This window comes from Pithys albifrons, chromosome 1 (genome assembly GCF_047495875.1).
Source record: "Pithys albifrons albifrons isolate INPA30051 chromosome 1, PitAlb_v1, whole genome shotgun sequence".
In the NCBI taxonomy this organism is placed as follows: domain Eukaryota; kingdom Metazoa; phylum Chordata; class Aves; order Passeriformes; family Thamnophilidae; genus Pithys; species Pithys albifrons.
Window position 1 is genome coordinate 23,229,596 of NC_092458.1, and position 15,185 is coordinate 23,244,780.

The window sequence follows — 15,185 nt, forward strand, 5'->3', positions numbered from 1 at the left end:
TCTCCATCATCACTGATAAGAACAGCCTGTCCACTAGCCCCCAGTGCTGCTGTTCCCCAGGCCCCTGTGCTGTGGGCTCAGTGAGACCCTCCCATCATCTGCATTGATGCTTCTCTCTCTGCTGTCCCTCTCAGTGAGAGAAGACTTTCAGACCACTAATGTTTTAAATCCTCTTGGGACCAGAGGACAAGCTGAGGTGTGGCTGCCATCAAGCATTTCTTAGATACATATCAATGCTGACAAAGTTGTTTAATGTCTCTGGCTCTGCAGAGGCAAAAGGCGTCATGAACAGCTTAGATTCCTCTCTCCTCCTCTTTCCAATTTAGGCCAAAATCCATGCTGATGCCAAGAACATACACTAAAATTGAAGGTGCAACAAGCAAACGTTGCTGTGTGCAACCAAATTGCTGATTATGCCTTTCTTGGCCAGTCAAATATTTTTACCTTCATTTTAGAGAAGGAAGTAAAAGTGTGGGTGAAGTGACGCACCCAGGAGAACGGAAGAGATGGCTGTGTAGTACTTTGTGGCAGTTAAAATCTTCTCTGGGCTCTTCAGCAGCTGCTTTCTCCCTAACACCAGGCAGCTCATTGCCATGTACAGCCCATTTTGTTTCCCTGTTTATTTTGAGATGTTAGCTACCCAAAGACAAGGGAATTTGCTTTTAGGGTTCCCAGAGTACCTTAACATCTACCCTACCATTAATACAATTACTGTGTTTCAGATCTATGAGAAGTGTCCTCACTTACTCCAAAAGGACTCTACTTGCCTGCCAGGGCCAGGAATCAGTCAAGAGTGCCCTGCAAGTCCCAAAGCGGTAATGGAGCCAGGCCAAGGGAGCAGTGATTTCATATTGACCAGGTCTCAATTACATTAAAAAATCTCTTAACCTCTGGGGCTGGGACATCTGATACAGTAGTTCACAGTTGTTAATTAGGGAACAGCAGTGTCAGGCACAAGGTTGGATTGTCTATCATTATAACCACAATCTTACTACAAGGATTTGGGAGGAGAGAAACTAGCAGCAGTCCACCAAAGACACTGAGGGGCACAAATGAAAGTGTTGGTGGCCATCTGTACATTGTGTCATTGCAGGAACAGAAAGCAAGAAGGAAGAACCCAATCAAAGTGACTTTGTAATTCTTAATGCAAGGAGGGCTTCCATTTCCCACGTGATGGGGGCAGAAGTGACACTGCTTCTGCAGATCCTGACTTGCATTGATAATCCTCTTCACTGGATTTTTATGCATGAAATGTGATATCTGTAATCCATTCAATTAGCAAAACTAAGAACCTTCTGTGTCACCTCGTCTGAAAGTGTTATGAGAAGTTCTGAAATGAATGGGACTGAGGGCATGCATTTACCTTTAAAAACTGAGGCGTTGCCAAACGAACAGTCGCAACAAAGCAGATTTGCTTTCCCGGGGATGTTCTGTAAGCCCTTGGGACAGCCTCGTCAAAGCCATTGCAAGTGGAGTTAGGCACTAGGTGGGGAAAAAAATGAGACCTGGAATCATGTCTCATACAAGATTTTCTCTCCCTGAATATTTTGCATACTTGAAGCATACTAATACTATTTTTATTCAGAGAAGTGCTCTAAAAGCTTTTAAAGCTGATATGCATATATTTAAATCCAAGTCAGTCATGTTAGGCAGAAAGACATCAGAGCTTAACTTCAAGTATGAATTTTACAGGTTAATCCTGATAAAAATAAGGCCAAACTTTATTACAGAGCATAATGCAGTTTTCTGGAAAGAAACCCCACACATCTAATTGCTCTTTTCACCACTGACAAGAAAAAGATACATGCTGCAGCATTCCTAGCACCATAACTTCCATGAGGCAGTGAAAAAAAGTGTTGGCAAGGGAGGTAGCTGAAGAGAGTTCGTCAAGTCATCAGTGGCAAAACACCGGGGCCCACAGCCAGCAAGGCTTCATCAAGCTTGTGATTCTTGGCTGCTGAAGAGCGCCTTCCCCTTCTGCATCTAAGAAGAACTGTCCCCAGTGTGCTCAAGTTCTATTTGTTTTAAAGAAAAGGGACCCTGTGTATGGCACTGACTTCCAGAGATGGGCATATCTGGTTAGTCTGCAGATGGCCTGCTGTCTCCTGAGACCCTGGGTGGAAGGTAAAACTGGATGTGATGTGGCTACATATTCTGTGTGTGGGGTTTTTTATCTGTGTCTTTCATTATTGCATGGCTCTTGTGTTGCTCTGAGAGCCCACTGGCACCTTCTGCCACAGAGATGGGCTGCCGAAAGAACGTGTTGCCTTGAGCTAGCCCACAGTCCCATGTTAGAATGATATAATGCAAATTCTTCCTCCAAGTTCAAGCTGTTTAGAGATGGTAATCCCACTCCCACACCTGTGAAAGAAAACTGTGTGCCAGGCTTCAGTGGGAACTGGGCTGGCCCTCTGGGCTCTTGCCTTGTCCAGCCAATTATCTCCCACAGGGGCAGAAAAGGTTCTATCTAGCAGGCAGAGTTCACCAATGTGAGTTAATCTAATGCTCACAGGGATTAATGCTAATATGAAATTATCTTTCCTTACTATTAGGCCCCTATATCCAACTTCATGAAGTTTCCTACAGTTTGCCTCTTCTGCACAGGACAAAGCATTACTGTGAAATTGAAGGGTTTTTTATCTATCTGTGTAGATGAACAGGATTTTTATACTGCACTGGGCTATCATAAATTGTAGAGATGGAATAAGGCTGAATTTACCACATATGCTTTTGGAACCCAGTTCAATCTATTAAAAGTTCTGAAACATAGACACATTACTGGTAACAAGGATAACAGGGTAGAAGATGGAAAAATAAGTACTCTAAGGGGAATTCACACCTATGATTAACTGGTTCAGGTCACTGTGTGCACAATATATATTACACCAGAATGGGAAAGAAAGATTCCTTATCTGAGAAGACAGCACAGATGTGAACATCCACAGAGATTACAGCCCCCTCTTGTAGTTGAGTCTGGAGGGCATGGCTGACTGTATACTGAGAGAAAAAATATGGACAAAATTCCCCTCCTTTCACAAGGAAAGCACACTTGCTCTGGGGACTTCCCAGGAATATGTATTCCCATTCTGATCCTGGGTTTATGAGCATTTATGGGCTTCTATGGGATTATTAATACAAGAGGTGGAAAAAAGGAAGAAAGAGTTAGGAGCTACAGGAAACAGGAGAAGCCTAAGTAGAGAGCTATCGGTCCATCTCTGATATTATTTTGTGCAAGTCTGTTCATTTCTGTAGTCAGTCCTTTTTAATAATGAATGGGAATGCTATAAACCCACCTTATGGGCATTGTAAAAAGTTACTTCCAAGCTTACTATGTAGTATGTTGTCACATTTGAAGTCAATGGGGCTGTTTCTGTAACAGACAAGTTCAGTAGCAAATGCTTGCAGGCTGGGCTCTAAGATATGAAAAGCAGATAAGCACATTCAGCCTTCAAAGCACAGATATGATAAGTTAACCTAGTTAGCAAACCATGGGATTGCAAATGACACCAGCTGGAGAAGATAGTGGAGACTCCGTGGAGACTGAGACACACCAAAGAGAGCAAATGACTTTTTACGCAGCTGTTGGATGTAAACAGCCATGAGCCTGAGATGTCTTCCCGGAAGAGAGCAGAATACATCCCTGAATGTGTCATTTACAAAATAGGATTGTATTTTCAACAGGTAAATGAAATACTAAAAGGGCAATAATTATTGTATAGGATAGGTAGGTAGTAAATTTGGGATTTCATCACAACTTCTGGAATGAAAAGTGAATGAATAAGCCCACGGAGATGAGACAGAACTGGCCTGGCTTGAAGTCATCCTGTCATGATGCAGGCACGTAGCCACCACCTTGCAAAGTACACCTCCATCTGAAAATGACAACTACAATAACTGAAAGAAAAAACCCAGTCACATTTGCTTCTGAATTATTTTGCTGCCTGACTTATTTTGTTGGTACATGTTTTTTCCACAGCTCTATCTGCATAGCCTCTTTTGCTCTGCTTTTGCAGCTGGTCAGCAAATTTCAACTTTTTTTCGTTGACAAATTTTGAAGTGTAGTTTAAAGAAGAGATCATTACACAAATTTTTAGAAAAATATAATCCTGGTATAACCTTTTAAGCATGCCTTCTTTATGGTTCTCCTAGTCTCTTTAAAAGAAACACAACATCTTGAGGTAGCAAAGTTCAGTAGCAAACTCTCTGAAAGCACCACAGGAAAACAGTGGAATGAAAAATACAGGATCAAGTCTGAGGCTATGATGATATTAGAATTTGTAAGTCCGATACAGGGCTTGGAGTGCTTTAGTCAGAAGACGCCTGATGAAAATGTTAAGCTGGCTATAAACAGGTGGGCTTGGTTAAATGAGGGCATGTGTGCTTCACAACTAAATGATCTGGACAAAATATCTTGACTAAGGAATTAGAAGGTCATGTGACAAAGCTAAATACATAATCAGAAAAGTGAAACAGGTTTTCCATATATATCAGTTAGCTGATGCTCCTTAGCATGAATTTTAATAGCTTTTGCAGTTACCTATCACACCTGCTATTCCTTTTGTAGAAGTATTAAATACCTGCAAACATCTCATAAGATAGAAAGAAGCTGATATGCCTGTATAAAGGTGTTGTTTTGATTTTTTTTTTGTCATTGTTTAATTTTTCAAGACCAAGACACTAAGGACAGAATGTTAAAAATAAATAATATATACAAGGAACCCAGCCCTTAACTATCACAGACAAAAAGATTTTTATCCTTAGGGATACAAATCATGCCATATGAAATGACTGAAAACGTGTTCAGAAAACCCCCTATGTCGCTTTATTCAGTTTTTAATAGTGCAGCAGTCAGTTGCTCAGTCACCTTATTTTAATGTAGAATGTGTAAAACATAATCTTCCTAAGACAGCAAACCTCCCAGTTATGCCATCTGAAAGAAGAAATCCCTCCTTCCTACTTTGTCAGTAGATGTTAATCTTTAAAGAACCAGTTTTAGTGACTGTCAAATAAACTCAACAGTGATTTCAAAAAATACAAGCCAAACAGTCCAGAATAAACCCAAGATTGTTTCGTATAAATAAATTCAGACCCCACATGAACAGATTATTTGGCAATTAATATATATAATGAAGAAATTTAAATGCCGATGGCAAGTCGGACTGCAGTCAGTAGCTTTGGAAGAGCAACAGTGACAGTGTCCATGCATCACCTGTCTACTTTGATCTCCTCTCTCCTCTCTCCTCCTCCTGTTTCTCCCCTTGCCATCCTTTGTTGATAGGAATCCCAAGTAAATTCTTCAGGACAGGAATGGTGTCTTTTTCTTAAGTACCCATGGAGAGTTTAGCATGAGTGCTGCATATTGTTAGCTGCAGCTTCTATTATATCATTAATAGCAAATAATGATATTTGTCTGTCGGTTCTGATCAAAACACTCATTTTGGATGGAGTTATTCTTGTTTCAGATGTTTCCGCATATACTTTGGAGGTTCACGATCAATGTATCTTCTGTTTATTTCTTTTAAAAAGGAATTCAGATTGAAGTAATTGTTCTGGGAGTTAGAAGATTTTTTTCTCCTCCGCATAATAATTTTCTTGATGTTTATTCTTATATATGCGAGATATATCAGCTAACAGTAGAGTATCTGCTATTATTAGCATTCAGTACCAGATACTTCTTGAGTTTCCATGTAATTGGAAACAAAAATGCACAATTTTAAATTCCACTGTAACATTTAATTATATTACTTATTAGGAACTCTTTTCACATAGCAGTTATCTCCACCTTCAAGAGAAAAACTTCAGGCATTTTGGATGAAAGGACAGATCCATCACTTTGAAGATGCTGGTGGTCCTTTTTTGAATTGGTGAACTCTTTGAAAGGGACCACTCTGGCTTTGTCCCTTTCAGGAGGTTTTAAGCAAGTTATGCCACCTCAGAAATAAGATACCAAAGACAATATTTGGCTGTATAATTATGAGAGGTCTTTATCTGTTTACAAACATACAATTTTCACAGTAGGGATAAACCCAGTCCACCTTATCATTTCTTATCAGAGTGAGCTATTAAGCAGCTTTGTAAAATTTATTCTCACTCAATTTGACATTTTATACTGGGAGCTAATCATTTCCTTGGATTTCTGGAGAGGGTTGTCTTTATTACTTGCCTTCCCCCTCAGCCTTCAGGCAAAACTGAATGTGAGCCACTGCATTATTCACTGGTGATGTTGATATGACTCTCTGCCTTATCAGGTACTACTGGTCAATAGGTACAGTGATGGCACTTGGCTCCCTCAGATGTTTGCATATAGTAATGTCTCTTGGTAAAATGGAAGCTACAGAACCAGAATTTGAAATACAGAAAAATATTGGAAAGAGTTCCTATTTGCAAATAAAACAAAAACAACCCCTATGATCTGAGAGCAAGAGGGCATTTCTCTCAGAAGCAAAAAGGAACTCCACTGGCCCATGGGCCACCTCCTCTGCTCTCAAGAGACTACTGATTCTTCACATTAGGTTACAGTCCTGCTTTTCTCATTGAAGCTTAATTAATGACGATTATATAATCCTCCCAAATGGAAAATCAAATCTCTTGTATGTGATTTAGCACAGCCAGTGACTCATGCAGTCATTCTGCACAGCTCACATTGCTGTTTCGCTGGTCAGCTGCTCTCACTTGGGCACAGCTAATTCAATGGGGATTCACTCATGTGCAGGCAGCTCGTGTCACAGCCCTGGTGTAGTTGCAGCTGCAGAAATGTTCAGCAGAATGGGTTAGAGTAGGGGTTCCCCAGGACCAGCCAGTCTGCCCTTCTTGCTAACCCTGGCACTGGGCTGTGCAGCTCCTCTAGCCCTCAGCTATAGCTGAGCCCCAGAGCTCCAGGGACAGTGATCTTCTGAAAGACTGAACACATGCTGTGAGCCGTGTGAACTTTCCTGGGCAATTTCTGGGGCCTGTACATGCATGTCCCTGCTTCTTCTAGGATCAGGGAAGATGCCAGTGACTGCTCCTCTGTGGGAGTAGCATGAGTTTGATGTAAGTTGTGTGTGATCTGGCTCCCTGACAGCAATTCTGATGACAAGTCACCTTGGCAGATATCTGGTATTTGTTCTATTTAAGCATGAAAAAAATTATCTTTGGCATCTCAGTACAATGGCTTTTAAAGCCCCAGAGCTCCCATTAAAGTTAGGGAGAGCAGCTAAGCCCCTAACTGGCTTTCTAAGCTGCAATCCTTCAAATTAATCCATTCAAACACATCCCTATATGATGTTCTCAGCCATAAGTCACAATGCGATTAAAAGAGAAGGTATGAGGGAGGAGGGAGGGGGGAAGGTGACTGGGAACCCACATGCATGATCCCTTTCCCCCAAGCACCACCATTATATGAGCAATGAACAATAATAAAATGAGCCTAAAAGATGATAATTCAAGGGAGGTTACATAAAAGGTTATGTGGAAGTAGAATAAAGCTAGTGACATTTCTGTTGAAGAGGGCAAAAAAGGACCTACCAGTTCTTAAAAACATTAGCAAAGGTTAAGTGAGAAGGAAAGGTGGAAGATATGCTAGGGCTGTTACTGCCACGACCTTACATTAATGACAGTGGAATAGTTAAGTATCCTGCCCAGGGACAAAAGAACTTTCCTGGCCACAAAGGCTCTAAAGTCCCTGCGGCAGAAGCACACAGGCAGAGTAGCCTCAGAGTATGCTCAGCAAAACGTTGAAAACAAAGGTAGGATTTGGCATTGGGTAGCTAAAAAGGAATGGCAGAGATAGTATTTAGAGAACATCCTGTATCAGTCTCCCATGTGTAGAAACATGCTCTCACTTCTACTGCTGTGAAAAGCTATTGGGAAAAACATTCTTGAATACATTCATAAGGAATGTCTCCTGCTAATTAAGCTTAATTTGCAATTTCTGTCTTCCTCCCCCAGCTAACTGTTTTCTTATCTTAAAAAAGCTTAGCTTCCTTCCTTCACAAACACCTCCAAAAAGCAGGACTTGGGGCCAGATGATCCTATACATATAGGGTACATGCTGCCCTGAGTGATATGTCTCTCTCCCACAACCCTTCCCACCGCTGTCATTCTCATCCATTTGGCCTCACACCTGGAGGAGGGATGACAGGAGAATGGGTATTTATTTAACAGGAGGAAGAGGGCAATTACTGTCAGGTCCAGCAGGCGACAGCCCTGAGGTGCACGGGCTGGGCAGGATAGTGCATAATAGTGGGTCATCCTGGGGTGTGGGCGGGCCAAGCAGAGGCAGGAACCCAGTCCACCACTGCATCCACCAGATGCTCAAAGGTACCTGTACCACAAGTTCCTGTGCCAAAGCCCCTGCACCAAAAAAGGTGCTTGTGCCCACCCCCGGGGCTGGAAAGCTGCCCAAAGCATGGCTGCATTCAGATGGTGCTCATTTGAGTTGATGTCTCCCATGCCTTGCTCAGGGTGCATCCGGCTGATGCAGAGAGCCCAGTGGATCCACTGACAGCCACTTCAGAGGTCTGCACCCTCCTCTGGCTGCTCAATCTGTCCTTGGCTTAAGATTATCATCTCCTGAGCAAAGTCTGCTGCCTCTACATCGTAAGTCCGGGGCACTTGCTTCCACCTTTGCTGAGAGGTGGTTTTGTGGCTGGATTAAGAGCCAGGCTGAGAGGGGGACAACACAGAGGCAGCCACAGAAGTGACTCCCAGCCTAGGGAGAGGAGTGATGGGGACGCACTGGTGAAGCAAGTATTTGCATCAGGCTCTGCACTGAACTGGCAAAACTAAAGTCAGATGGCAAGGGGGCCAGGAGGCACCATCTCACAGAGCCAGGGTAAAGACTGTCCCTTTCCTGTCAGCTGGAGGGTCAGACTGCAGCAGAGATGAAAAGAAAGTGGAAGAGACAAAAGAAAGTGCAAGATTTAGAAAAAGGTAGCACAAAGGGGAAAACAGAATTTGAAGCAGAAAGCACATGTCTTATTTGAAAGCTGTAAGATGGAGTCTTTGGAAAATGATTTTGTGCCTTCTGAAATCATTATGTTCCCATTTAGTTTATATGCACTAAGCTAGGGAAGATAGCTGTAATGCAAGTTTTATCTTCTGAGAAATAGCCACTGAGACAAATGCTGGGATACGAAATCCTAACAGTTAAGGGGCCGATATTAAGGTCACGCCAAAATAAAAGGCTGAAAATCCTTGAAGAAAATGGATCAGAAATTCCCCTGGTAAAAATGTATGCTTATGAGTCAGCACCTGAAATCCGGTTTCTGCTCTAGAAAACAGAACAGCTTGGTGTGTGCGTCTGTCAGGCAGGCACAATTCACTTCATTCAAACTAGAAAGCATACAGGCAGTTACATTTTTTTTTATACAAATAGAGCCTTGAATCAGATGGCACCAAACAAGAAACACATATCTCCATCCTGCAGATAGGTTTCTATTCTAGTCATGTGGAGCAAGAGCAGAAAGTTAAATGGGGACAGGGACATTTTTTTCGCACTGTGGCATGCAGTTTTTGGAAAGCACGGTGGGGAATTTTTTTGCAGAGGATGACCTATTTGGAACAATACCAGCAACTTTGGAAATGCCACTCTGGAGTTCAGTCAGGCAAGTAACTAAAGCAAACTTGGGCAGGCAGGAGAAGGGAAAGCAATAAAAGAGTATTTCATTTCTGACACTAATGGCCGTGCAGCAATCTGTTTGTTAGGGAAGGGGTAAGGTGGAGATCTGCTCTTCATTCCTTGAAAGATGGTTTCCCTAGACTGTCTATGGTGCATTAACAGCTACGCTGACTGTATTTTTTCCCTTATTTTGGAGAGTATTGAGTTCTGCAGTGCTCCAGAGGAATATAAAATGGCAGCTGGAGAGGGCAGTCAATGGATAGCAGTGTCCTCAGCTGTTCCAATGCCACGTGGCACTGCTGCCTTTCCCCAAGGTTTTGCAGAGCAGGGTGAGAGGGCAGGTTTGGCAGGTAATCAATTCTGGCACAGAATTTGTGTTTAATGTAAACTAGCAGATAAGGGTAGCAAGCTTATTATTTCACTAATAGGTGGGGTCTTAGCACACAGTATTAGTGAGCACAAACAAACCCTCCTCTAAACCCATCATTATTTGTGAACTTATCCAGACACCAGGATTACTGCAAGGGAAGGGTAGTGACAAAAGCAACTAACACTATTTCAGTCATCACATGTATTCATCCAGCTATTGCAACTCAGCCATGAGATCTGTGTGAAGCAAAATTTACCCCACAATGTTAAAAATAGTTCTTCATTTAAAAGCCTGTTTTGTTCAATGGATCAATACTTATATTTTATTTTACACAGCTAAAGTAACATTTATATAACAATTAAAGCTTACCATTGCTGTAAGACCGAAAATTTCCTACAAATTTTATGTATTCATATGTTGGAAATTCCTTTGGGTTCAAACTTCCTCTCAGAAGATGACAATAAAACTCTAGTTCATTGTCAGCTGGATTGTTAAAAGAAGAAGAAGAAGAAGAAATAAATATACTAATTAAGCTAAATACAACCAGAGGTGTCTTCCAACCCCAATCTTGCAACTGGCAGCACAAGAGCAGCTTGTTACCACTCAGGAGTCCTAAACACCAACGTGCTATACATTGCAGGATCAGAGCCTCTGCAAGGAAGGGCCTTGCAGAGATGCAGGTTGTTCAGCTCTGTGCATGGGCTTGCCTGCAGCTCAGGGAAGCCTTGGAGATTAACTTGCCCTTCTCTGAAATCACCTTTATCACAGGAGTTCCACAGCCATAGCATCAGTGCAGCAAAGGAGAGAACTGGATCCTTCACTTACTGTTTTTTTCCGTCTAGACTTTTCACAACTCACAGCTGTTCTACATCTTGTGTTGGAAAACTATGCCTAATTACCTCAAAATATCTATGAAATTAACTTCAGTGTATTAGCTATCAGCTGCAGGTTTCATACGATACAGTAGATTAAGCAGATGTACATCTTACATTATTGTATGTTTGCTGGTTTCCTATATCTTACCTCCCAAAATGAATATGGATGACGCAGTAAAAAAATTTTTAAGAAAAACAAAATTCAATTTGAAAAAGAATTACTATGTTTTCAGAGATACTTTTCAACTATAAGGCAAAACAAAGGTATGCAACATTAGCATATCTCTGAACAGCATCTTATTTGAACAGGCTGAAATATCAATTAAGATGTGATTAGTCTCATGTGAACTCTCAGTTTCCATGGGCTAACCTATTTTCCTTAGCTGTCTCAAAAGATACAATATTTAATAATTAACATAACCGCAAGTAGTCTTAGCCTAGTAAAATAAAGGCAATGAATTTCATTTAAAAATAGAACCAAAGGGTCATTCCAGGTGGCAAGATCTTTTTAAACAGCTGTGAAACTAATTTTGTATTGCACATCACATGAAAAACTCTTTCTGAGAGAAAAATTTTATCCTGCCTATGCTTCTTCACTTAGTAGAGAAGATAAAATAAAACTTACTTTTTAGGTAATCTGATGAGGCAGAATCTGTCATAAGCATACATGAAGATAACATCTTATAAATTTCTGAATGTTCTTGTTCTGGGAGGAAATTTAACAAATTCTGGTCCAAGACATCACACTGCAAAGAAAGGAACTTTTGAGACAAACAGAAATATCACAACAAACAACACTTGCAGAGATGCACAAGGTGGATTCAAAGCCTGTGGTATTCCACAGGAGTTTCCCCACTGACTTCCAGGCACTCCTGACAAAGTCTACAACAGGGGAAACTGCTAGGCAAACTGAGGCGCCACTTCTCTGTTGGCTGGTTCTCAGATTAATTCTCAGCACTCAGTGATATTTAATGTTTCTCAGAGACCATCAGATACAACAACTATGTCCATGCCATTAAATGATGAGACCTGGGAGTGAGCTGGAAAATGGGTGTCTGGCTCCCCATACTGCTCACCAATTCCATGGACAGGTCTGCTGTGGATCACTGGAGCTTGTTCTCTCCCTGCCAGACCCTGACTGGTGGGAGCAATGAGGCTGGGAATCACCCTGAGCCACCGATCCCAAGAGTTGTGTCAGTCCCAGATCCAGCCCCTTCCTGGGGGTATCCACATAGCTCCTGGGAAGTGCCCTTGGGGTGGCAGGCCTTGCACCTCACTTCCTACATCCTGGCAGGTGGGGCCAGAGAGAAGAGGACTCCCCAATCTGGACATCACTTTACAGCAGCAGCAGCAGTTAGTCCCCAGGGAGAGGGACTTCATGGAGCTTGCAGCACAAGCCCCCTTGACTGCTACGCACTGAGTGCCTATGTGCCTCCACCCCCACTATCAGCTGGCATGAACCTGAAATCCTTCCAAAATCTAGGTGCTGAGATTTGGGAGAAGAAAGAGGAGATGGATTTTTGGAAAAGGCTGTGACTGGCCAAGGCTGGAGATGATAAAAGGTCTGTCATAGAGCTGCCAAGAGGAAGGTCTCACTGTGGCCAGCATGGTGACTGACCTAACACTAGAAGAGTATATCTGAAAGGAAGCCTGAGGTAAAGTGACCCTTGACTTACATGCATCCCACTTGAGACCACCTCAGGCTCAGCCGACACACTGACACAGCTTTGTGTGTCATCAGACCAGCTGCTATCAGACTCTATAGTCATGTTGAAAACGTGTAAGCTCTGTATGAGACTGGCAAGTTATTAATCATCATCATTTATTTATGTAAGATTACACTTTGGTTTCCCTCTGCTTTCTATCCATGCCTGCTTTTCTGTGTGTAGTTCCTGTTTAGAGTAGCGAAATTCATCGAGTATACTTTAAAAATTAGAGTGCTACACATTATATACTTACCTTGTTGTGATAGTATGCCACTTTAGATGATTCAGTTTAAAGTATTTATTACATGTGCTCATTTACTTGAATATTCCTTTTGTGAAGAACTCCTGCCAGGGACCTCCTGGTAAAGCTGGCAAGAAGGGACAGGGAGGACCCTCTTCAAGGGACTACATGTTCTTGGAGTCATAGTGTACCCTCTCAGTGGCAAATGCTATAAGTTGTGACTAGGTTTCCAGGAGTACATTTCAACTAGAGTCAACCTTACCATGTGAGTTACACTTCTCTACCTCAGCCAGCCCTAGGAGCAGTTCCAGATCTTGTTAAAACAAATTATTTAGAATTATAACAGGGGAAGTTTGTGTTTGAAAATGCTCCATGGAATTTAGAGAAGCTGTATTAAAGAGAATTGGATGTATTTGTTGCCAGCATCAGAGACTTTCATGATTTTAATGAAAGGAAATACATCAGATTTCTTGATACAGATCCTCAGAGAGCCCTGCTCCGCATTCTGCCCGGTTTTGCTTTTTTTTCATTGCTCACAGGAGATTTGCAGAGTATTTTTCCCTGTTGTCACAGAGGAGAAAGAATTGGTACTTTGTTCCTCAAACAGTTACTGAATTTGGCTTACAAATAGATCCTGTCGCTAAACAAAATAAGCTACATAGATTTTCCAGATAGCACTCAGATCAGATTTAAAACTTAAAACCTCCCAAATATATGGAAAGGGCAACAGAGGACTAAAACATCCAATGTGCACCTAACTGCACCCTCAGCTGGGTCCCTGCCCATGGCCATGGTGATCTGCCTACCTGGGGCAGGCAGAAGCCTTTCTTGCTTGTTTGGTTGAGGTCTCTGGGGTGCACCCAGTCCCTCTGCATGTGTGGGCTAGTGGGGAAGTTGCTAACCACTACCACTCCAACAGCTCCAAGAAGTCTGCTCCACATCTAGCCCTGTCAGATTGGTTCCTGCACTGATTCTGTGTGAACAAAAGTAATGTCCCTCTACTTTGGGCTGGATACCATGTAAGGTTATCACACAAGGTATGTCTTCAGGAGAGAAAATCAGTTTTCCTTCTGATGGTCCAATTCAGGAATTATGAACCTGAATCCATGTTCAGTCAGTGCTTAAGATTTTAGGCAGAGGGTCTGAGATGTGTCTCCCTGAAGAATATTTTCCTGCAGCAGATACACCACTGTCACGACGTCCTCCAACATACCACCTCCAGTAAGAATCAGTATTTGGAAGGGATACCAATAAAACCCTCAAATGATGATAGACAAGAAAATTTCATGGAAATGGGTAACTGCATGAAGACCCCACAGTCTGTATGCAGGACAGAGCTCTCCCCACCTTTGAAGTGAAGGCAAATGTCAAAAAATAGGTAACTACTGGTCTTCTCAACTGCTGAGGATGAAAGAAAACTGAGATTCAGTCCAATCTGTTATAGCATAGCAATATTCTTTCATTTACCAGAAGCTGCTGCCTTTCATCAGGTTCTTTTTGTCTCAGAAGAAAATAGTTTTTGTTCCTATTACAGCAAGGTAGCGTGTGTGCGAAATACCTTTGTCTGGGTGGAAAACATAACAAGTATTTGGTGAAAAAATAAATGAAAGAAAAAAATCTAATTTTCTTAAGAACAAAATGGGGGTAGTACAATAATAATTTGGCAGCTATTTCTTTTCTCCTGGGCATGTATTTATTTGAGACCAGGATATAAAAATGAGTGTGAGGATTAATCCGTAATTATTACACCATTTCTCCTTGAGGAGCCTTAGCAACAGGAGCAGATTTTGGAGCTCTCTCACCTGCTCCTCCAGCCCAAGCTAGTGGATGCCAGAATGTCTCCCACAGCAGGACTCAACAGCCCACAGATAAAACAATCTGCTCCTGTTGAAGTGAGCACCAGCTTGACCAATGTATGGGTGCACTATGCACCCAGCATCGGCTTCACCAGCACCTCCTGAGAGCAGGGTGTGCTCCCCTTGGGAAAGCACAGCTGAGCTGCAGAGAGAGCTTGTCAGCAGCCTCCGGATAATGCTGAATTCAATGGGGTTTTTGTCTTTTACCTCCCTGGGAGCAGAATAAGGCCCTTAACAAGCTCCTTTCTGGGCTGCCAGCAGTACTGGTGCTATTCTCTCCTAGCTTAGAAATCAGAGATGGAAAAGATCAGCCAGGTCACCCTGTCCCTCCCCTGGCCAGACTATTCCTGCAGAGTTTTTCCATTCAAGCTGAAGTGCCTCATAGCAACAAAAACCTGAAGGGTATGAATCAGAGAGAGAGAATAGAGCTGAGCAACAGCAGCAGCCAACATAACACAGAGACAAACTCCCTCACCACATTTTCAGGAAAACACCACTCCCAGCATCCTTTCACATCTGTTCTAAAAATGCAAGGC

The 15,185-nt window shown here is 42.3% G+C and overlaps 1 protein-coding gene across 7 annotated transcripts in view; it reads right to left on the reverse strand.

The window, feature by feature from the left end:
• Nucleotides 1-15,185, reverse strand: part of NPAS2 (neuronal PAS domain protein 2) — a 133,377-nt gene that overhangs the window by 25,342 nt on the left and 92,850 nt on the right. For all 7 annotated transcript variants that reach the window (XM_071580925.1, XM_071580515.1, XM_071580688.1 and 4 more), the window contains 3 exons: nt 11,472-11,592; nt 10,341-10,454; nt 1,364-1,482 (listed from right to left, as the gene is read on the reverse strand). In XM_071580925.1, the coding sequence (XP_071437026.1) occupies nt 1,364-1,482; nt 10,341-10,454; nt 11,472-11,592 (354 nt within the window). The remainder of the gene's footprint in view (nt 1-1,363; nt 1,483-10,340; nt 10,455-11,471; nt 11,593-15,185) is intronic.